Here is a 23779-nt window from a genome sequence, read left to right on the forward strand (position 1 = left end):
TTAAAATATATGTAAAAATAAGAATAAGAATATGAATGGGCAGCATAGTGCAAAAGAGATCAAGGTGGCTTGTGCGTAGCGCAATAGGTGTCGGATGGACTTTTAATAGATAATAGTAAAATGTCATCGGGAGTCCTTGGCGTTGTTGAAGAGGCCCGTAGCAGATGGAAAGAAACTGTTCTTATGGCGTGAGGTTTTGGTCCTGATGGACCGCAGAGGGGAGTATCTGAGGGGAGTAGCTGGAACAGTGTGGGAGGAGTCGGCCACAATCTTCCTCGCTCGCCTCAGGGTCCTCGAGGTGTGCAGGTCCTCGAGGGTAGGCAGATTGCAGCCGATCACCTTCACAGCAGTGTGGATGATACGCTGCAGTCTGCTCTTGTCCTTGGTAGTGGCAGCAGCATACCAGATCGTGATGGAAGAGGACAAGATGGACTCAATGATGGCTGTGTAGAAGTGCACCATCAATTTCTTTGTCTGGTTGAATTTCTTCAGGTGCCGTAGGAAGTACATCCTCTGTTTTGCTTTTTTGAGGGAGCTGATGTTCAGTTCCCACTTGAGGTCCTGGGAGAGGATGATGCCCAGGAAGCAGAATGACTCCACAGTAATGACTGGGGAGTCGCACAGGGTGATGGGGGTGAGTGGGGCTGTATTCTTCCTTAAGTCCACAACCATCTCCACTGTCTTGTTCTGGCTACATCAGGTCACCAGGTTGTCAGCTTCCCACCTATAGTCAGATTCATCCCCACCAGAGATGAGCCCAATGAGGGTGGTGTCGTCCGCAAACTTCAAGAGTTTGACGGGTGGATGACTGGAGGTGTAGCTTTTGGTGTACAGGGAGAAGAGCAGAGGGGAAAGGACGCAGCCCTGAGGAGATCTGGTGCTGATGGACCGGGAGTCAGAGACTTGTGTTCCTAGCTTAACGCACTGCTTCCTGTCAGACAGGAAGTCTGTGATCCACCTGCAGGTGGAGTCCGGTACGTTCAGCTGGGAGAGCTTGTCCTGAAGCAGGGCGGGGATGATGGCGTCGAAGGCAGAGCTGAAGTCCACAAACAGGATCCTGCATAGGATGCTGGGGAGTCCAGGTGCTGTAAGGTGAAGTGGAGGGCCATGTTAACTACGTCGTCCACGGACCTGCCGGCTCTGTAGGCGATAGCTGGATTTCTGAACAGCATGTCTGTCCTTTGGCCTAAATGCATGCGTTTGGTATGACACCTGCTGACTGACTACCTGTAGTACAAATAGATCTTGTGAAAAGCATTAATTGAATAGGGCAAATGACATAGCCTGCAACTATGCATTGATATGTATGACATTTGTACATTGACATGTATTTTATGTACATATGTATTTGTTAAGAAATACAAGTAAAGATGAAATCAATTATTTGACAAACTAGGCTAATTAAACCTGAATGTCCTCCAGTTACCTGCCTACCCTTCAGAAATCGGGGGCGCGCTTGTTTCGGAGACCGCGCATTGTTGAGTTGAGGATAGCTACTTTTGGTCTGGTCCAGCAGCGTAGAGACATGGCTGCTCTTAGTAAGATACCGCACAGTTGCTACGAAATTGGACACACTTGGAATCCGTCATGTGTCCATTCTACCTTGGACATAACTGCAGGGGCTCTGGAGGTCTCTTTTAAAATATATGCACCGCTATATCTGGTGAGTTATGAAGTCCTTCACTGCACCAGCTGGCCAGCAAATTAACTATGCTAACATTAGTAGCTAGCTAGCTGGTGGTTGTCAGAGCTACTGTTAGCTAGCTGGTGGGGGCCCAAGTTTATGCATTCTACAATTTACCATCAAAGTAGCTAGTTAGACACTGGAAACATTCATATTCAGTTACTCTCTTCTCCTGTCTTTTCACTCATCTTTTACTCAAAGCAGTTTTAGCTAGCTAGCTGGCTTGCTGTCTACAGCAAATACGAAATCTAGCGGTACTGTACCAAACGTAGCCTTCAAGTGTTGCCTACCACAGTATTGATTGAATGCGAGTAATCGCTAGAGCTAGCAACCTTTCACTTGTAGTTTATTTTCCTTCTTGCTCAACGGAACTTCTCTTTTGTTCCTTGTTTCTACTCTTAGCACCCTAGTTAACATAATCTAACAACTGCCGAACCCAACTTTCAACTCGTTTATTAGCTGGCAACTAAATAACTAGCCAGCTGACAACTACTGACTGTGCTTGTCCGTCGTCAATTCGAAAACAGTGTGTTGCTTCTTCAACAACATTGTTGTCTATTTTAGGACACTTGACCCGAATTCTTCCTACTACTAATGTTGCATTAGAGTCTACATATTACACACTGCAATATACACACCCTGGGTTCACTGACATTGACTCGGGCTTTATTTCAGCACTCCCTGTTTCTCTCGGTCAAATACACATTTATAGTCTTATGTCTGTGACCAGGCTGCCAGTACATGTTTCCAGTTAGACCTTAAATCAGTGTAAGAGGCTTAGTGGTCTACTTGGGTATTCAGACTGAACTATTGTCAACAATCATCTAGTACACGTTTACCATATTCAAAATGTTTAGCAGCTTTATGCTATTGTCCTCTTTCTTCAATCAATCTATTTTGTACTTTGTCACACTGAATAGCCCACCTAACTGAAAGCCTCACTGTCCATATTAGTATGTTTTGTGTCTGTTTTTATCAAGGTCAACTAGCACACTCAGTGCAATACTATACTACTGTGTGTGTTTCTGTGTTGCAGATTGCAGCCATCCTTAGGAGAAGGAAGAAGGAGTACTACATGAAGAGACTGCTTCCCGAGATCCTCCAGTCCACCTCTTTCCTCACAGCCAACGGAGGCCTTTACATTGCCTTCTTCTGCATTCTCAGGTGGGTACGCTCGCAGCATTCTTTGGCTGCATTTCGCTGTGCGCAAACACTACGTCCTTGATCCAGTCCACACACGTCGGACGCCCAATCAAAGTTTTCAGACATGACCCTTTGTCCCCCGAGCCGGGGTGGAAAGTCCACATGAAGGAGATGAGACAGATGGCTCGTGATACACCGACCGGTGTGACGTAATTTACGCAATCAAAAGAATGTGCAAGCCATTGCACTTTGAGACACATTTACATTTGGTCATTTAGCAGACGCTCTTATCCAGAGCGACTTACAGTAAGTACAGGGACATTCTCCCCGAGGCAAGTATGGTGAAGTGCCTTGCCCAAGGACACGTCTTTTTTCATGGCCGGGAATCGAACCGGCAACCTTCTGATTAATAGCCTGTTTCCCTAACCGCTCAGCCATCTGACACACAGTCTAAAAAGTAATAGTGTACAGTGTGGCTTTTAATGATAGATCTATGTTTAGTGTTAAGCTGGTAGTCCTCTAACCTAGTTGGCCCCCTGATACACATAGCATTGTACGTAGCTAATGGCGTGTGTTTGTGTACCTTGCACGGTGTAGGAAACTATTTGGTGGGTTCTACTCATGGACGGCAGGGTTTGGAGCCGCGTTACCGGCGTCTTACATCGCTATCCTTTTGGAGCGGAAGAGCAGGTGAGACTCTCCCTCAGTAGTTCATGTTCAGCCAGCCCAGATAGAAAGAAAAACTGAGTGATACAGCTACTTTTACTGTGTCAGGTCGTAGGGCTATTTCTGAAATGTACTTTCTGTTCTCTCTCTCTCTCCTTCCCCCCTCTATACTTCCCTCTGTGCTCACAGGAGAGGGTTGCTGACAATATACATGACAAACCTGGTACAGGCTTTAGTTTGGTGTAGTTTTCAGTTTTTCAATGTGGCTCGATGGCCGGGCTGTTGTCAGACAGACAGGCGTCTTGACTGTGTGCTCTCCTTCTCCAGGCCACCGAGACAATCTTCCGCATGGCCGTGACACGAGGCATCGTCAACCCACTCAAACACGGAGAGGTGACCTAACTGGCCTTGAACCCAGACTTGACGCTGTGGAGGGGTACAGGGATGTAGGGGTAGAGGGATGGGCGGGAGGTGGGTACAGAGATTGGAGGGGTAGAGGCGGCGATATGTGCCATGGGCGATATGTGACCCCCCCCCCCCCTGCGTGTCTCCGTAGGTTCTCCTGTTCTGCATGACCGCATCGCTCTACATGTTCTTCTTCAGGTGAGGGAACCGGGGGCACCTGGGAGAGACAGTCCACACGTGTACACCGACAAATCATTTGTCAAAATAATCATTTGATCGCCATCAGTTAATCACATCGGGCTGGCCTATGGCACTTGGGAGTTGTGAAAAGAAATGACGTTTTGAATCATTTCCCCCCAGGTGTAAAGACGGGCTCAAGGGCTTTGCTTTCTCAGCACTCAAGTAAGCGTTCACTGGATACAGACATGCATCGTGGCTCCAAGGAGCTCTAAGGAGTGGCTCTAAGATGAGACGTCCGATGGAGGCGGAGTTGACGAGGCTGTGTCCTATCCCCCAAGGTTCATCGTGGGGAAGGAGGAGATCCCGAACCACTCGGCCCTGACGGCGAGCGCCTGCCCTGACCCTCCTGAGACCAGGGTCGCCGCGGAGATGGAGGGGTCACAGGGGTCACAGACGGGAAGCCCCGATCCCAGTAGGAGATCGGGGCTGCTTGCCCTCACGAGACGGCTGCTAGAATCTGTGTGAGAATAAGTGCATGCGTTTGAGAGGAAAGCATTCGTACACATTTGTAAGCTCACATGCAGTTATAATAGTGTGTTTGTTTTGATTTTTTTCAAGATGCAAGCATGGTCCCAGACATAGATGTTGTAAACATTATCAGGAAAACTGCATCGCCTACTGTATCAAGGTAAGACTGGAAACCCGCTTCCCTCCTTTTGCTTCCTCCCTCAGAAATGTCAACGTTTACATCAACACACTACTTCCTGTACACAACAGTAAATGGCTACGTACAATTCGACGTGTTGTGTGTTTTTTTTCTGTCCTCTCGTGCTGCTCAGGGCTTCGTCCGTATGTTCAGCGTGGGCTACCTGATCCAGTGTTGTCTGAAGGTTCCCTCAGCGTTCAGACAGGTGTTTACCAAACCCTCCCGCCTCCCCTCCCTGTTCTACAACAAAGAGAACTTTCAGCTCGGGGCCTTCCTGGGGTCCTTTGTCAGCATATACAAGGTATCTATCTGTCACCCTCTTCCAAACCCCCCCCCATTCACCCCCTCCTTTTGTTCTTTTTCTCGTGCCAAACTGTTGCGGAGTTGTGTCACATTTTTGTCCCCCTCTCCCAGGGAACGAGCTGCCTCCTGCGCTGGGTGCGTAACCTTGACGACGAGCTGCACGCCCTCATTGCGGGTAGGTCGCACTGTGTGCTCGCTGCGATCGGCAGAAGACAGGCCCGTGGCTTATTACAATGTTCGAACTGTTCATGGTTCCCTTCTTCCCTTCCCTCGTCCGCCCCTTCTCTCTCTACTTCTCCCCCCCCCCCCATCTCTCTCTACTTTTTACGTCCTCTCTCTCCCCCTGTTTTGTACAGGGTTCCTGGCTGGCATTTCCATGTTCTTTTACAAAAGCACATCGATCTCGATGTATCTCTTCTCGAAGCTGGTCGAGGTAAGACCAGCTCCCGTGTTCATATTCGCGTGGGCCTGTGGGTGGAAAGCTCAATCATCAGCTTGCCGAGGGGGAAAAAAACTCAGATCATTGATTGGACAGGCGTGTTTTTAAGTCTTGCCGTGCCGTTTGTCCCATGTTAGACCATGTACTTCAAGGGGATCGAGTCCGGACGCTTCCCTTACTTCCCTCATGCCGACACTTTCCTCTATGCCGTCTCCACCGCCATTTGCTTTCAGGCGGTAAGGTGCCGACACACACACACACACACTAAAACTCTCTGTCTGCCTCAGAGCACGTAGTCTCCGTGTTGACGGCGCTGCTGCTGGTTAAAGATGCAGGAGCGAGCTGAGTCCCCACGCTCCTCTCTTGTGTTGCAGGCGGTGATGGAAGTCCAGAACCTCAGGCCTTCCTACTGGAAGTTTCTGCTGCGTCTCACCAAGGGCAGGTGTGTGTGTGTGTACGTGTGCGCGCGCGTGTCAGAACGTGCGCGCGCGTGTCAGAACGTGTGCGCGCGCGTCAGAACGTGCGCGCGCGCGTCAGAACGTGCGCGCGCGCGTGTCAGAACGTGCGCGCGCGCGTGTCAGAACGCGCGCGCGCGTGTCAGAACGTGCGCGCGCGCGTGTCAGAACGTGCGCGCGCGTGTCAGAACGTGCGCGCGCGTGTCAGAACGTGCGCGTGTCGGACCTAAACGTCAAACGACACAAAGCAAAGTCCTAAAGATCCATAAAGGAGAATGAGGGTTACGTGTATTGCGTGACATGGGAGAATAACTTTCCTGTCCATCTCCCCCACCCCCTCCCCCGCAGGTTTGCTCTGATGAACCGGCATGTTCTGGATGCGTTTGGGACGCAGGCCTCCAGGGACTTTAAGGGCCTTGTGCCCAAACTGGACCCCCGCTACACAACCGTGCTCACCCAGACTCTAGCCCCGCCGGGGGGCGATATCACCCTGGGATGATGACCTGGAGACCAGGCTCAGGGACCAGGCAAAAAGGACCCAGCCTGGTGGAGGAGGAGGGGGGCTGGAGCTGGTCAGACCTAACCCCCCCCCCCCCCCCCCCCCCACTCCCTTTATCCATGTGAAGCAGGCAGCCTGGCTGTCCGGATCTATATGACAGCATGGGCTTAAGTAATCCATACATTGTCATAGCAGCACTTAAACGGACATGAGTGATTATATTGTGTGATTGATTGGGGGAGGGGGAGGGAGAGGTTGGAATATGCCATGGGGCTGTTTGGGGTAGGTGGGGACTAGCAGGCCAGAGGGAGTCTGGGAGATGGAGTTTTCCTTGCTTTTGACATGAAGAGTGGGCCTAACCATGACATGGGGGAACTGGTGCATCACCGTAGGATGTGGAGTGACATCACGTGATTAGGTAGTCGATGTAACCGTTTTAGTTTTAACGGTTGAGTGAAGTTCGGCTGCCTGCGTTCCCGCGGTAACCAATCCTCTCTGACAGACAGGGGTCTAACAGTCGTTCTGGTGAACGTAGATCAGCATTTCATCTCTCACATGAATCGGCAACACTCGACCAATGTTTTGAATTTGGCCACACAGTGTGTGTGTGTGGGGGGGGGGGGGGGGGGCCACGACTTGTAATGACTTGTAATGCTCTACCTCGTCAGATGTCCCAAGCTACTGGAGAGATTACAACCAGATAGTACAGTAATTCCACATCCCAAATCAAGCCCTAAACCCCTAATCCCTTGGGCCGGACACTTTTGGAGATTTGAGAGGATTGGACAGGTGATCGTAGAGTGGAACGTCCAACCAGCGGGGCGGGAGGATCCGCCCCTCGTACACCTCTCTGATCCCCCTCGCCTCTCTACAAGTGCTCATGGGATAGCCGGAGGTCAGGGATTCGTTTGGGACGACGGCATCCTAGCCCTGTAGAATGTGCCGCTGTGTGTGTTAGACCTGGCTTCGTGTGTTTTACATTGAAAGGGCGCCCTGTTGTGCATTGACGTCAGGTTTCCGGTCGTCAACCCAGCTTTACAAACACTCCCAACCTCCACGTCTCCCTGTTCAGAGGGAGGCCGTGATTGTGAAGAGATGCCATCTAACCGAAATCCCCCGTGTAGAACGTAGCAGAAATCGTTTTTAAATCTAGCAATATTATCAGCTATATGTATGATACACAATTATAATCAAAAGCGTATACTGTGTGAAATACCAGTATGAATGTTTGTAAATGTATGTATAAAAATTAAGGATTAGAAGAATTTGTCTTTGTTTTTAGAAGGTGCGATGGCTTTGCATTCAAATATTTTGTGGGAGGCTGCTGCGGTGGGTGCTACAGTGCTGTTGCTTCTCACCTGAGTCCACTGAGAAGCTGATGCACAGACTGGCCACTAGATGGCTTTCACTGACAACAAATAGATGACGATTGAGAGAAGTTCGTTAATCAAACTCGGTAAAAGTAGACACCTCAAACAACAACAATCTTATACCATGTACAGGTACGTAGCTCCAGAGAGCAGGGAAAAGCTCCTACGTGCTCGCTTGGATAGTGTCAGATGCTGGGCTGAAATCTGTCTGGACCACATAGTTACCGCTGTCTATTAACCCTTGTGTTATCTTCGGGTCGTTCTGACCCATCAGTCATTGTGACCCACCGTCTTATTGCGACAACTTTACCGCATACAAAAACAAAGTGAAGCATTTTCTTTTAACCGTTGGGCTGTCTCAGACCCCCCACATTGCGAAGGTTAAAAGAAAATTATTTTTATTTGTTTTTGTATTGGGTAAAATTGGGTAAACACAACGATGGTTCGTTATGAACCTTTGGGTCATGTGACCCGAAGGCAGCACGAGGGTTAAAAGTGCCCTGGGAACCCCCTTATACCGTTTACTTTTCCTAGAATAGATGATAGGGGTAGCCGAGAGTGTGTCACTGCCAGCACATTATGAATTAATGTCCTGCAGATGGATTTATTTTCGTCCGAAAACCAATTCACTAATGCATAGATTATGGGAAAAAGGTTTCAAATTATCCAAAAGGATGAAGCGTCAGGTGTCAAAATAATTCATTAACCTGGATGTTCACTGCGGTATTAATTTGTTCCTGTTTGGATCGGGCTATTTAAATGATTCAGTACTTTTGTGACTTGAAGCATCTCTTCTGAGCTATATGGGGTAGGTGTGTGTGAGCGGGGGAGGAGGGGAGTCGCACTAAAGAAGCACGCAGTGTTATTGGACGACCAGGACGTGGGCGGATGTACGGTGACGTTGCCCATAGCGGGGATTAACTTGTTTATGTCGCCATCTCTACAGCAATTATAACACCGGACAGCTAGAACACACGACAGCACATATACTTTAGGAAGATAATCATATCTTTCTTTGAATTAAATTAGACCGTATACAAGTCTGTGTAGACGACATTGCGCAAACAGAAGCGGGGGCTATGTGTACAGTAGAGGCGCGCAGGTTGTGAAGGTGCACGAGGATGAAGGCTGGGGAACGCAGGATGGGGTTACTTGGTTGATAACTTGTGAATGAAATGGGGGCCGATGCTAGTAAAAGCAACAAGGTGAGTAAGTGAATCTAAGTCAAGTATATAAGAACCGCTGCATGTTTGAACGGTGACGCACATAACGGGGGTTCCCAAAACCTACCCAGACCGCGGCGGGCATGCTTGAAACTGCTGGAAGTTGTATAATTTGTGGAAAGAGTGGTGAAGTTTGAAAAGCAGCAGAGCCATGAGGGTTTACACTCCATATACATTTAGATCTGACGCATCACACCCAATCTAAGGGTGGATGTGCGATTTGATCAAATATGAGATATGAACGTGGACAGTTGCAGATCTTCTTCCAATGGCCTTATATGGTTTAGGTGAATATTTATAGATTTCTCACTGTACACAGCACAGATGATAATGACATCTTGGATGGTTGAACATGCACACGAAGCTTGCGCTAGAATGCACCAAACGCCACGCTCTGTTGCCCAAGAGGCGCATGTGACAGTAGAGTCCGTTCAGTAGAACAGATGAATCTAGGCCACGCTTCTTTTCTCTCTGGTAAACGTCGCATCACGGAACTTGGCGCGAGTGTCTGTGGGGTGTACTGAATCTCCGTTAATGCGTGACGCACGCAGGAGCCTCGGGGGCTATGGTTCGGGTCCCCGGAACCACGAACTATGAGTAGGCTAATCTGAGATATCAAAAATATGAAGAAGAAAAAAAAAACATGCCCCTCAGCTTTGAAAAAGAGTACAATATGGGTGGAGACTCATACTCTGGACTCTGTGTCTAATAAAATAGTTATATCATCTTAGTCTCTATTGGGAGCTGGCAAAATAAGTCCCTGCAAGTAACTAAGAAGACCACCTCTGAAACTCAGTCTCACAGTGTCGTTGAGGACAGGCTTTCTTTTACTGACACATGGGGTGATTGGGCACATTGTTGTAGCCTTCATACGGATGATATATTCCCACAAGGATTTCTCACATGCCCACTTTAAAATGAGCAGCAGTAATACATGGGTAGAAAACTGCACAGAGAGGGGGGGGGGCTTTTCTTTGTATTTTCATACTAGACTAAACCACTGGTTGGGCATTGTTATTTCATGCAGATATCCCTTCTCCCCTCCCTCCCTCCCTCCGTGTAGAGGCCCACCCTGGAGCAGGAGGACGGCCAGTGCTCCTCAGGCTGGCGGGGGTTCCTCTCCAGCGTGGGTCTGTCTCTCCCAGCAGGCCTGTGTCGCCTGGCCCCCTCAGCCCTGCGTCTGGGCCACCGCCGGATGCTCCAGGACAAGGCCCCCTCCATACCGGACCACGTGCTGGGCCTGGGGGCGGTGGGGCCTGACAGGCTGAGGGCCGAGTGGAGCCTGCCCGGCTTCGTCTCCATGTTTCTGCCTGAGTTCCCCCACAGAACAGTGCCTGGGCACGAACACTTCCAGGTGGGCAGCTCTTCTTGGCTCGCTCGCTTTAGCACACACAGGCACAAACACAATCTATCGATTTATCCAGCTTTTTAAAGGTTTTACATTTTTATTGCGACCTAAAACTGTGCTAAAAAATGAAGTGATCACTTTCAGAAAGCAGTATGAAGTCTGTTAAACCTCTCCTCTCAGGTGCTGGGTTATATAGCCAAAGGCTCTTTTGGGCCCATTCTGAAGGTTAAGGACAAAACCAAACAGAAAACCTATGCCGTCAAAGTAAGACAGCTCTACCTATAGTTGTGTGTCTGTTTGTGTGTGTGTTTCATTGGGTGTGTCTGCAGTTCTTATCTACCAATATAATTTGAAAAACGAATTTGACAAAACTAATCATTCATTCAACATGCACAAATCACTGTTTGCATCTTTAGTATGTAAATCTTCAAATGTTTTGGGTATATGTGTGTCCTCAGATGATTCCCAAGTCAGAGATTCTAAGACTCGGAGTTCTGGAACAGTCAAAAGAGGAGGTGATTGTGCAGGTGAGAGCAGATCATGTCTCTAGGTACTGTATGAACTGAGCCAGTCTCCAGGCAGTGGGCCATTTTGTCCAGCTTCGTCTATTCACACAACTGGCTTTGTTCCCGTGGAGAGCCAGTAATTCCCTTGCGTAATCTCTGTCGCTGTCAGAGGTGGTTGGTTGGTGGGCCACGATGCGAGACACCATGAGAACCGGTACCTCTATCTGACCCCTGACCCCTGTAGCCCACTGTCAGCCTGACCTCTGAACTCTGCCCTCAGCGTCAGGTGCATCACCCATTCGTCCATGACCTCCAGGACTGCTGGCAGACACAGCGACACCTCTACATTAGTGAGTCACAAAGGGAACAGTTAGACCCTGACCCTACCACTGTCCTAGCACCAGTCCCTGACCCTACCACTGACCGTTATCCTACCACTGTCCCAGCCCCTGATCCTTATCCTACCACTGTCCCAGCCCCTGATCCTTATCCTACCACTGTCCAGCCCCTGACCCTTATCTTACCACTGTCCCAGCCCCTGATCCTTATCCTACCACTGTCCCAGCCCCTGATCCTTATCCTACCACTGTCCAGACCCTGACCCTTATCCTTCCACTGTCCAGCCCTTGACCCTAGCACACTATCTCTGCTCCTGACCTTAGCACACTGTTTCAGCCCCTGACCCTGGCACACTTTTACAGAACCTACCACTGTCCCTGCGCTTGCCCCTAACACCCTGTTCTAGCCCTAGACTGTAGGACTCTGTCCTAGCCCCTAATCATAGCACCCTGTCCTTGTCCTAGACCGTAGCATGCTGTCTTGACAGGTGCTACTTATTTTTTGCCTGTCTTAAAAAACTGCTTGCTGATTCAACAACACCTTGCATCAGCAAGCAGCTGCTCTCATCTCCCCCCCCCCCCTGACCTCTACTCTAACTCGCTCTAATTCAGCCACCGACTCAGAAAATATGACCCAGTTTCCTCCACTTGTCCCTCCTCTTCCAATCCCCCCCTCCGCTGAGCCAGCCCTAGGACCAGATGTTGACTGCTGCTACCGCTCAACTACTGTGCTTGCATCTCAGCCACAGGAGTTTACCCTCTAGTTCACCACCTCCTCAAATTTCTCCCAACAGATGACACCTTTTTGTGTGTGTGTGTGTGTGTGTGTGTGTTAGAATCAGTAGCAGAAGAGCCTGACACCTCCTGTCACATCCTAGTGTCTCCCATCACTTGCGTCACCGTATTAAGTGTCTTCACGCCAGACAAGGGTTCAAATTAATTGGTCAAATACTGAAGGTGTGCTTGATTTAGTTCACCCTGCAGGTAAACCCTAACCCGATGTTGCAAGATGGCTTGTCGCACAGAACCATCTGTGAAGTCGTCCTTGGAAACTGTTTGGCAAAGGGGAGGCACCTTCAAAAAAGACTTTCTGGTGATTGGATTAACCATCAGTCTATCACGGTTTATCACGGGTTAACTTCAACCACACCAGTAGCTGCCAGTAGTTTCTCATAGGATGCTGATTGGCACTGTGGTTCAGACACAAACCGATAACTTGGAGCTTGGCAAGATAGATTCTTGCGTGGTCGTGATCTCGCAAATCCAGCTCTCTCGCAAGGTTAGATAAATCAAGCGTACCTTCACCAAACAAAACACAGTGTTTGACGAATGTATTTGACTCTGCTGCACACCTGTTTCGAGTGCTGTGGTAACCCTCCCCTGTGGCTCCTCTTCAGTGTGTGACTACTGCAGCACGGGAGACCTGTACACATACTGGGTGATGATTGGCCAGTTTGGAGAAGACACAGTGAGGGTTTTTGCAGCTGAGTTGGGCTGTGCTCTTGGTGAGTTCACACACGTACAAAAGACATGTTTTCCGACACCTTTTCCACGCACACTTCTGTCTACCTGCCTCTGAGTGTGGGCCCAGCATTAGTGTTGTTAGAAACAGCTTCTTCTCTTTTTTTTTTTTTTTTACAGGTTTTCTCCATGACTTTGGAATCATCCACAGAGATGTAAAGGTAAGAGGCAGTTAATTTGATTTGCCATTTGTCAGTGTGAATGTATACAATATTATTTATTTATTTACAATTTATCTTATTGCTGTCATTTCTTTTATAGATGGAGAATATTTTGCTGACAGAGAACGGTAAAAGAATAAGCTTCTGGTTATTGATCACCAGGTGGCAGTATTAGCATGGTTTTCCTCAGAATATTCAGGAAAATGTCTCCACAAAGCAAACTACCCTAACATCAAGACCTATTAAATATGCTAAATTACACATCCAATACTAATGTTTTAAATAGTAAAAACATTAGTTAGTTGAATTGTGTGCCGTCTTTTAATTTTGCTTAAATTTGAACAACCTTGTTTAGAGAATACTGAATTACAATCAAAACAGTCATAACGGGTGGAGATCACTGAGGGTATTTATGTGGTATGTTTGGTAAATGTTCCAGGACACCTCCGTCTGGCAGACTTTGGCCTGTCCCGGCGCCTGGAGAGAGGAGGAAGAGCCTTCACCATCTGTGGAACCATCCAGTACATGGGTGAGGGTCCCAGAGCAGGGAATCAGTCTTCCAGGCCTGGATCCTGGAGATCATCGAAATTCAAACCAAACTTTATTTGTAATGCTTAGAGAATCAACAGATGTGCTGTACCCCCCTCCCCCCTCCCAGGGACTTGGGACCGTGGCACAAAAACAAATGCTATTTGTGGTATGTCAAATGGCTGATTTGGAAAGATATCCTCACATGATCAAATGTGAGTCACGTAGTCAAGTCGTTTTCTAGGGAAGCTTCATTCAGTTGAGAGGCAAAGAAGATGGAACACATACAGATCGATACGTTGATGCGTCCTGTACCATGAATGATGTTGTGTTACACCACGTACACGCGTGTGTGGAATGTATACAGGACGTGACGTGACTAGTCCGATACGGTCCAGTAAGCATGCTCTGTCTCCTCAGCCCCAGAGGTGCTGAGTGGGGGACCCTACAGCCACGCAGCTGATTGGTGGTCGCTGGGCATCCTGCTCTTCTCATTGGCTACTGGGAAGGTGAGGTCATTTTACAGTGTGTGCCATCATGTGTGGATGAAGCGTGTCGATGTATTCTATGTATGAACATTGGACTGAGTCAGTGCCCTTTTATTATTTATATAATAAATACTATAATATAATGGTTATTCCTCATTGTAGTAGGAGTTGAATGGTTATTAAGAAATGCCTTGTAGCTATTTATAGAGGACCGACTAACGGCAGACAGTCTTTTACAGCTCTGACCTAAATGTGTCTTTTTTGCCTCTTTCTCTGTTTCCCTCTGTCTCTACAAACCGATCTGACTTTTTTCTCCCATGTCTCATCTACCTCCCTCTCCCCTCTCTCTCTCTCTCTCTCTCTCTCTCTCTCTCTCTCTCTCTCTCTCTCTCTCTCTCTCTCTCTCTCTCTCTCTCTCTCTCTCTCTCTCTCTCTCTCCCCTCCCCCCCTCTGTCTCTCTTTCTCCCCTCTCTCTCCCTTCTGTCTCTCCCCTCTCTCTCCCTTCTGTCTCTCCCCTCTCTCTCCCTTCTGTCTCTCCCCTCTCTCTCCCTTCTGTCTCTCCCCTCTCTCTCTCCCGCTCCCTCCCTCCCTCCAGTTTCCGGTGCCTCCAGAGCCAGACCACTGCAGTATGCTGAGGAGGGTGAGGTGTTTCCCCTACGAGATGCCCCTCAGCTTCAGCCCCCCGCTGGCTCTGCTCCTAACAGAGGTGCCCACACACACACAGACACACACACACACACATGATGATCCCACACACACATATATTAAGATGGCGACGGTTCCATCTTGCCTCCTGACCCCTCTCCTCCCCGTCTCTCTGCTTCTCCCCCTGGTCGCAGCTGCTGTGTAAGACGCCAACCCGCCGCCTGAGGACCCTGGAGCGTTTTAAACGCCAGACCTTCTTCTTCGGTTCCACCTTCGACCTTGTCCTGCTTCAACGCCAACCTGTAGAGGTCAGTGATCAGTCAAATACCAACCCAATAACATGTACGCAAATAAGACAAATAATCAACCCAGTAATTAAATATTGGGCATTTACTGTATACACAGTATTGATTTCACAAATGGGAATGCACACAAATGATTTTAAAGATTTGTGAAGGTCTAGCAGGACAAGACGTGTCATTGATCTGCTTCTTCGCTGTTGCCTAGGTGATCCTGGAGCTGAGGGAGAGACCAGACAGAGCAGCCAAAGCCCGACGAGGCCTCACTCTGTCTCTGCAGCCTCTCAAGGGCTTTGACTACGACGGCCTTCTCAGCCCCCCCGCCACGCCCGACACGCACCTGGACCCCGACGGGCACGCTCCCACGTGGGCCGACACCCCCCTTCCCGGCCCCCACTGGAGCACCCAGGAGCCAGCGCCCCAGGGGAACCTCCCAAAGAGGGAAGTGTTTGTGTGAGAAGACCGTCCGGACCCTTTGACTATTATCGCCTCACAGTGGCTTACATGTGTGCATGGCATGACTCTCTCACTCTCGCACACAGACACACACTCACACCTTGTCCCATTGAAGACTCTTTCCTACATGCTGCCTGAGATGTGTGTCTTCTCCAATCATGAGGAATACATAGAATACACTGGAAGCTCTGAGCTCAGATGTGTCTAAAATTAGACCGGCAGATCCTCATTGACTGAAGATATACCAAAATAATGTTCTATATGCAGGCAACTGCAGCATGACCCACCCAGAACCTCCCCTCACAGTGACTTCCTGTTTATTTTCCCCGCCCCTTTGCGTCCAACCTCTTTTGCAGTGAAGAAAGCATTGGCCAATGATTTAAAGGGGTGTGTGTTGCCCACACCTCTGATATCTACACACTCAAACACACATATTCAGGTTTTAACAAGGTAATATTGTTTACTTCCAGCGTGGATTTTTTGGACCTAGGACTAGGGCTTTGGATGAGCCATACTGTAGCACCTCTATGCACTTGCCTGACTGATTATTTTCTGATTTTATAAAAGACTGCCCTAATGTGAACCCAGTATGCCTATTACACCTGATCCCGGTCTTACTTATATGTCATTAGAATGCTTGTTTATAAGATTATCTGTGGAATTTATTTAGAGTATTTTGGATGCAATTCAGTTTGGATCTGTGTTTTTAAGTGGCTATTGCCAGATGTTTAACTCAGTATTTTTCTAATTATATACTGGTAACTCAGATGGAAATATTAAACTGTTTACACCTTAGATCAAGTGTTGGTGTCACCTGTGTGTGTGTGTGTGTTCTCTGGAACAGGATGTTCTCGGTATTTAAATGAGACTGCTGATTTATCGATTTAAAGAAGCTAGAACTTTCCTTTCCGTTCCCTTACATTAGAATAAGAGATAGGAGGGAAGGATTGAGGAAGGAAGAGGTGGAGATTTTAGGTGCGGAGGGGTAATGCCATGTCATAATGGTCTGTTTGCAGGGCAGGGGTTGGTGGATGTACGGTTATGCGGGCATCACACAGCACACATGGAAGGCAGACCCCAAAGAGTCGTGATGCTGATGCAGGCGATGACATCACGATATCGCCATCCGCGCATGTCTTATGAATATGCTGATTACGTGATGACGCTAGGCCCCGCCCCTGAGGTTTTTATGAAAAGTCACGTTGCGCTGCGGCACAGTTACAGCCGACAGACTATTCACATCACCGCATCCTTCTGTCGCTCTCCCATCTGCTGCAGCTTTCTCCAAACGCATCATCAGGTAAGAAACAGTCTGTTAATGCAATCACTACAGTAAACGATGTATAGGTCATTTTCTGCTGTTAACTTATTGTGGAGTTTAAAAATAGCTACCTATTGTATGACGCAGGCAACGTTAGCACAAAGTTAATAGTTTCCGTCAAGGACAGTATTTTAGCAGGGACGGTCTTGCACCGTAGCAAGATTTATCGGTGTAAATTCGAAAGGTGAAGTGACTCGGTTTCCTATCTGAAAGTTAGGTTTAAACCTTCAGCCTGTTGCAAGGATAAAAGAACAGGAAGCTGTGTCGCGACGTGTAACCGCATTGTTCTGAAATACTATTGCCAATAGGCAAATGATGGTGCAATTCAATTTACTGTCATCCTTGCTCGGGGCTAGGGTTACTGAAACGTAGTAAATCTCATGTTGTATCTTAAATATTCTACCTTTTGGCTGCCATCACACATTTTAACCACAGACATAGCTAAATGTTAGCTATGGGGCCACAGGTCGCACGTGCAACGGTACACGTTGATCCTCTTACCTCTGGATAAAAGAGTCCAAAATAAACGGCCATACCACTAACCTACCTTAGACAGCTGCATCATCCTTATCGTCGTCATCGCAACATGTTACGATGTTACCGTGTGTGCGTGACTCCCCACTCCCACCCCCTTGGCCTACGTGCAGAAGAGGATGTCATAGCGGTCTAGCCCTCGTGACCAAATGCCCCTCTGTCGGGGAACCCAATACTCCGGTTCATTTGTTAATATCTAATGACCTGACATACAGCATCATAGATTCGGATGTTGTGTGTGTGTGTGTGAGTTATTTCCCAAGGTGAGACGATCATGCGCCACAGCCATAGACTGTGCCAGGGAGGACAGTTAGCCAACGCCTTTTGATGTCGCAGTGCAGAATCTGTCTACTTTTTTGGTAGTCTTGATCTCATGCCATCACAAATATTTTTCCTCCTTTTTCCAATCAGATTTAAACTTGCATCTAACACTACCTGCAGTAACATTGCTATGGAATTCTGGCCTTCGGATTTTAGGTGACATTCACCTATACAGCAAACAAACCCTTATTGACACTGCTTTCTGTAAAGCTTTTCACCTTCCAGCAACAGACACACACACCATGCAGGTCCCTCCGGTCTGCCAATAGAACATGTAAATACTGTTCTCTTCTCCCAAAAGATGTTGTCCCCAAGAGCAATCCGAAACCTAGCCTATTCCCACAAGGACATGTCCTCATTGGGTGTGTGTGTGTGTGTGTGTGTGTGTGTGTGTGTGTGTGTGTGTGTGTGTGTGTGTGTGTGTGTGTGTGTGTGTGTGTGTGTGTGTGTGTGTGTGTGTGTGTGTGTGTGTGTGTGTGTGTGTGTGTGTGTGTGTGTGTGTGTGTGTGTGTGTGTGTGTGTGTGTGTGTGTGTGTGTGTGTGTGTGTGTGTGTGTGTGTGTGTGTGTGCACCAGCCAGTCCGAGGAATGCTGAGTGTAGGCTGCTGAATGTTATCTCATGGCCGTAAGCCGGGGATTAGCAGAAAGAATACAGTGTGTCAGGGCATACCCTTCCATAGCAACAGAATTGAGCAAACTTGTGGAAGAACCCACTCGGTACACCCCAAACTCATTGTTATTCAAAAAGTTTGTATTATTCTTTAGCAGCCTAGCCATTCATCTGTTACAGAACTGCAACACATCATTTGTTTAAGGCCAGGATTTATGACCCTGACACACAAGCAGCCATTTTGTGTCTGGTACCAGGCTAAGAGTCCTGTTCCATCGTGACTAAAACATGAGTGTCAAACGTTTTTGATTATATATCTATTGGATGCACAAAATAATAAAATTCTTAAAAGGTGGAAAAAGCTCTACAATCTAAATGTGTGTGTGTGTGAGTGAAAGTACATATCACACAATCGAAGAGGCCTGTCACTGCTTGTTTTCTGGCAGACACTAGTGGAAACAATGTTTTAGAATGGAACGTTCCTATCGGTTGGTCCATTTGTGTGTGTAGGCTAGTTCCAGAGTGGGTATTGATTGGTGTTGTGTGCCTATATTGTGCCGTTTCTCTAAATGACAAAGTCACCCACTGGACAGACATGGCCCCGAGCAGGAGATGAGAGAGGATTCATGGAGGAGGGTCAAAAGAGGACGAGGAAATGGAGAGACCAAGAGAGAAATTAAGGGAATTAAACAAAATAAAAGGGTGACTGCAGGAAAGATATTTGAGAGAGGGTTGTTATTACAGCTGATGGAGAGTATAATTTATGAGGATTGGCAGTAGACCGTATAGGAGAGAACAATTACATAATCCCTCCCCCTCTCTTTCTTCTCGCTATCCCTGTTATCACTATGACTACCGTGTAGTGTGAGGGGAGGAGGTAGTGGTGTGGTTGTAGCCACGGTTACGTAACGGCCTGCTTATTTACGCGAGAGTGATGAAGGGTACTGTGGAAGAATGCAGAACGAAGGCTTTAGAACACAGAGAGGAAGTTCATGTGCATGTCTGTGCAGGGTTTCCCGCAGCACCTTCCAGTTAAGGCGGCCGCCTAAGCAACACGCCTGCTGCCTTAACCACGTCGTCGTCGTCGTCAAAAATAAAATAAAAAGCACTTCCTGTTTAACTAGTTCAAACTAGGCTTGTCATACACCACATATCCAGGCTGTCTCATGATGATGAAAATATGACGACATGTCCTTAACAATCGCATTCCTGACATACTGTCACTTCTGCTGTGACTCTACTTTGTAAACCTTGCTCAATCTTCTTTCTCTCTCTTCTCTTTCTTTCCCTCTCCTCTCTTTCCCTCTACCTTGTTGCTTCCTTTTTTCTCTCATGCTCTCGCTCTCTCTCTCTCTCTCTCTCTCTCTCTCTCTCTCTCTCTCTCTCTCTCTCTCTGCTAGTATGACTCACCAATACCCAGCGCTGACTCCGGAGCAGAAGAAGGAGCTTCAGGACATTGCTGAGAAGATCGTGGCCCCAGGGAAGGGCATCCTCGCAGCTGATGAGTCCACAGGTGTGTGTCTTCAACCTGTGATGGTGCACTGCCGTGCACATCCTTACCTTCAAGTGTGCATGTGCACTTTCACAACATTTCACCACACCGTGCAGTCACACTTTGGGTGTGCTTACCTGTGTGTGTGTGTGTGTGTGTACACAGGCAGCATGGCCAAGCGTCTGAACCCCATCGGGGTGGAGAACACCGAGGAGAACCGCCGCCGCTACCGCCAGCTGCTGTTCACGGCTGACGAGCGCATCGACAGCTGTATCGGGGGGGTCATCTTCTTCCACGAGACGCTGTACCAGAGCACGGACGACGGCACGCCCTTCTCCCAGCTCATCAAGGACCGCGGGATGGTCGTGGGCATCAAGGTGGGTGTCCGACCCAGATTCCTTCAGCAGGGCTCAAAGCCTGTTTGTTGAGAGGACTGGAGTCCTACTTGGCTTGTACATGAATGTAGGAGGGTGGTAACCATGTCTAGACCACACAAGGCAACACGTTTTAATGACTCATTCACTGATGAGGCTTTGTGTATAACACACGAATGCACTCCGACACAGTTACACTCAAATCAGGGGCAGTGAGTGTTTTAAACAGACAACATATAACATGTGCGCGCGCACACAGACACAGTGTGTATTTCCAGAGGATTAGCTAAGCTTAAGGACACTTGTAGGTACGTTGAGGTCAGGCTCTGGGATGACCAGTGCAGTGTGTCAGTCAAAGGATTTCCTTACATAAACCTTCCCCCGATCTTACCACAGCACTCCGAGATCCATAGATCCTTCATATAAATACTGTAACAGAGGCATGTTTTATGATCAGTGTGTTTTACTAAACAAGATCTCTCCCTGCAGGTGGACAAAGGTGTTGTGCCCCTGGCCGGGACCAATGGAGAGACCACCACACAGGGTAGGAGCACACACATACACATACATGCACACACACACACTCCCTCACATGCATACACATACGTACACTCACTCACTAAATAATTGTCACCCACTTACCTCCACACCCTTGGTCTCATGGTGTATTTCTGTGTGTGTGTGTGTGTAGGTCTGGATGGACTGTCTGAGCGCTGTGCTCAGTACAAGAAGGACGGCGCCGACTTCGCCAAGTGGCGCTCTGTGTTGAAGATCAGTGAGACCACACCCTCTGAGCTGGCCATCATGGAGAACGCCAACGTACTGGCCCGCTACGCCAGCATCTGCCAACAGGTGTGTGTGTGTGTGGTGGGTGTCTGTCTGTGTGTCTGTGGGTGTATTTGGCGTTCCGTAACACAATGCGTTGCGTTTCAGAACGGTATTGTTCCCATCGTGGAGCCTGAGATCCTTCCTGACGGAGACCACGACTTGAAGCGCTGCCAGTACATCAGTGAGAAGGTGATTGATCCTTCTCACCCAAGCCGTGCAGCCAACCAGATACATGACGACACATTAGTATAGAGCACACTGTACATCATAACATACTTTATTATTCTAATATCCCATTTAATGCCACTCTGACTTTTCTCTAATAACCGAGTTACCGCCAATGTTTGACTTTTCTCCTCTCACACACACACACACACACACACACACACACACACACCACCCTAGGTCCTGGCTGCAGTGTACAAAGCTCTGTCAGACCACCATGTCTACCTGGAAGGCACTCTGCTGAAGCCCAACATGGTCACCCCTGGACACTCCTGCCCCAACAAGTACAACAACGAGGAGATCGCCATGGCAACCGTCACCGCTCTGCGCCGCACTGTGCCCCCCGCCGTAACAGGTCAGACACCTACTGTCACTTTCACTTAGCCTGGAATCGAATGGGTATTAGTCTGGAACCTCTCAGTGCATTATTTTACTTCCAAGGGGTGTTGTCAGTCCAAAATGCCTCTGGACACAATTGGATAGAATTTGATTGAAACAACCATTCAGCGCAACAAAACATAAAATCTCGGTTGTTCGCCTCAACTGTGCTCCACTCTACAGCCGTCATATTAAATCCGCCCCATACCAGATAAATGGTTGTGATTGACCAGGCCTGATTTTAGTCTGATAGCAAATAAAGGGGGTGGCTAGACCTATTTGCCAGAACAAATAAAACAGCTGCTTCCCTCCCACCCAGGTGTGACGTTCCTGTCCGGTGGCCAATCAGAGGAGGATGCCAGCATTAACCTGAACGCCATCAACACCTGTCCACTGGCCAAGCCCTGGGCCCTGACCTTCTCCTACGGCCGTGCCCTGCAGGCCTCCGCCCTCAACGCCTGGAAAGGGGACCGTGACAATGAAAAGGCTGCCACAGAGGAGTTCATCAAACGCGCCGAGGTACAGAGTCAGAGTGCCCATATCACAGACATGTAGAACCATCAATCCTTAGCAATATAACACCAAACCCAGTCCCCCCCACCACCACCACCATCTAGTGCAGCAGTAATAAACCTCTGTTTCCTTCCTCTGTCCTCCAGGTTAACGGCCTGGCAGCGCAAGGGAAGTACGAGTCCTCCGGAAGCTGCGGCGCCGCCGGACAATCCCTCTACGTGGCGAACCACGCCTACTGAGCCCCTCGCTGCACATTCCACTGCCGCCAACCAATAGTTTCCTCTGCTGCTGCTCCGCCCCTTCACCCCCCCCCCACTAGTCACAGGCCTGCGCTGTCTACTGTACTTTAGGACTGCCGTGGCGACGTCGATGCGATGTGACCGAGTTTGTGTATTTAAAAGCTGTTTGTGCTGTATCCATGCTAAAGAAAAGACAAAGGGTCCAAACCTGTGCTTGTGTGAGCAGTAGTTGAAGTCTAGTGGGCATTTTAGGAGAAGGAACAGCTCTTTATCCACGATAGTGCAAGTCAAGAGAGAATTACGGTTTTCTTTACTAATTGTTTTCTAACAGTAACAATTGTGAGGATGAGGATTGTGACCTGGTCGAATAACAAGTCAGTAGTCACTCAATACCTGTCTTCTTTCACGTCAATCTACTCTCTTTCGCTCATCTTCCCCCAATCCATTCACCACCGACCTACCTTTGCCTTTCAGTCCTTACTCTCAATTCAATCACTCCAGAGCAGCTCAGATCTTGTGTGTGTAAATCGTGTGTTTCGCTTCTGTCTGAATGCAGTATGGACTCTGTAATCGCAATACTAACAATCTCCCTGGCAGAGTGACCAATCAAAAGAACCGTTAACATCCGTAGTTAAAGACTAATCAAAGACTAGATTACATCCTATGGCAACCAGTGTGTGAAGTGTTATTTATGCAGAGTTTTCTGTGTGATTCAGAGGAGTGAAGGGGTGTTAGTAATCACACTCTCACCCAAGCCAGAGACTGAAACCTAGCCGAGGTGGATGGGTAGACTGCAAAACCACTAAACACAAGTCTCAACCTAACCTTTCTGTTTTTCTCCTTCTGACCTCCAATGATTGGGACTCTCCCTGTGTCTACCGTGTCATCAAAATATTAGCTTTGAATTACCCCGTATTGAGTTATGTGACAGTGTTGATATATGTGACGCTTGTTTGTCTTGATCTTCCCTTGCCCCCCTCCTCGACCAATGGCCAGAGAAGTAATAAGGATGAATCTGATTGTCTGTAGGGGATGGGGGTGTCACTGCTTTGTTGGAATACTGTGATGTTTGTGATGTTAGTATTGTTCTTGAAGCACTTGGTGTGTCAAATAGTGGACAAACTTACAGAAAACTACAATAAAAATTACAAAAACGATTAGAAACGTTGTGTGAACATTCCTTATTCCTTCCGCAGTGGGGTGTTCAATAATCAATATGCATTATTATTATTACACATTCAATTATATGGGGGGGGGGGGGGGTCTTTTTTGTGAAAGACCCAGAGAAACACAAATATCCGACGAGGCAAATTCCCGGACAATTTTGGAATCCCTGCCGGACGCATTCTTTAGGTCTCGAAAAGAGGGCATGTCCGGGTAAAAGAGGACGTCTGGTCACTCTAATTTAATTATCGATCAAACTGCTACTTTGACAAGTTAAGTTCATGGCTATGTATTTCCCTTTACAAAGGATTTATTGATAGGATACCTATAGCCCTGTATTTGGCCATAGGAAATAGGTAACTCACAATCTATTTTTGCAATAATCTAGCTGCGGTGTGGTCATTTACTCAGCTGTCAC

At 48.1% G+C, this 23779-nt stretch overlaps 3 protein-coding genes across 3 annotated transcripts; all 3 read left to right on the forward strand.

Moving 5' to 3' along the window:
• The first annotated feature begins 1473 nt into the window (after positions 1-1473).
• tmem135 (transmembrane protein 135) lies at positions 1474-7729 on the forward strand. Its single transcript, XM_062485757.1, has 15 exons — positions 1474-1663; positions 2721-2848; positions 3425-3517; positions 3683-3716; positions 3821-3886; positions 4050-4096; positions 4259-4300; positions 4417-4599; positions 4697-4766; positions 4918-5085; positions 5199-5262; positions 5444-5520; positions 5664-5762; positions 5901-5968; positions 6330-7729. The coding sequence occupies exons 1-15, from the start codon at positions 1526-1528 to the stop codon at positions 6478-6480; spliced, it is 1428 nt and encodes a 475-aa protein (XP_062341741.1). The 5' UTR covers positions 1474-1525; the 3' UTR covers positions 6481-7729.
• Positions 7730-8654: 925 nt separating this feature from the next.
• On the forward strand, positions 8655-16390 carry rskrb (ribosomal protein S6 kinase related b). Its single transcript, XM_062486394.1, has 13 exons — positions 8655-9055; positions 10137-10427; positions 10602-10685; positions 10880-10948; positions 11208-11277; positions 12663-12770; positions 12907-12947; positions 13048-13075; positions 13387-13476; positions 13896-13984; positions 14559-14669; positions 14803-14916; positions 15116-16390. Exons 1-13 carry the CDS (start codon positions 9026-9028, stop codon positions 15362-15364), a joined length of 1374 nt encoding a protein of 457 aa, XP_062342378.1. The 5' UTR covers positions 8655-9025; the 3' UTR covers positions 15365-16390.
• Positions 16391-16517: 127 nt separating this feature from the next.
• aldocb (aldolase C, fructose-bisphosphate, b) lies at positions 16518-23354 on the forward strand. Its single transcript, XM_062486396.1, has 9 exons — positions 16518-16663; positions 19549-19661; positions 19806-20017; positions 20504-20558; positions 20706-20866; positions 20948-21031; positions 21248-21422; positions 21765-21964; positions 22105-23354. The coding sequence occupies exons 2-9, from the start codon at positions 19550-19552 to the stop codon at positions 22195-22197; spliced, it is 1092 nt and encodes a 363-aa protein (XP_062342380.1). The 5' UTR covers positions 16518-16663; position 19549; the 3' UTR covers positions 22198-23354.
• The last annotated feature ends 425 nt before the right edge of the window (positions 23355-23779 follow it).

Source organism: Osmerus eperlanus, chromosome 19 (genome assembly GCF_963692335.1).
Source record: "Osmerus eperlanus chromosome 19, fOsmEpe2.1, whole genome shotgun sequence".
In the NCBI taxonomy this organism is placed as follows: Eukaryota; Metazoa; Chordata; class Actinopteri; order Osmeriformes; family Osmeridae; genus Osmerus; species Osmerus eperlanus.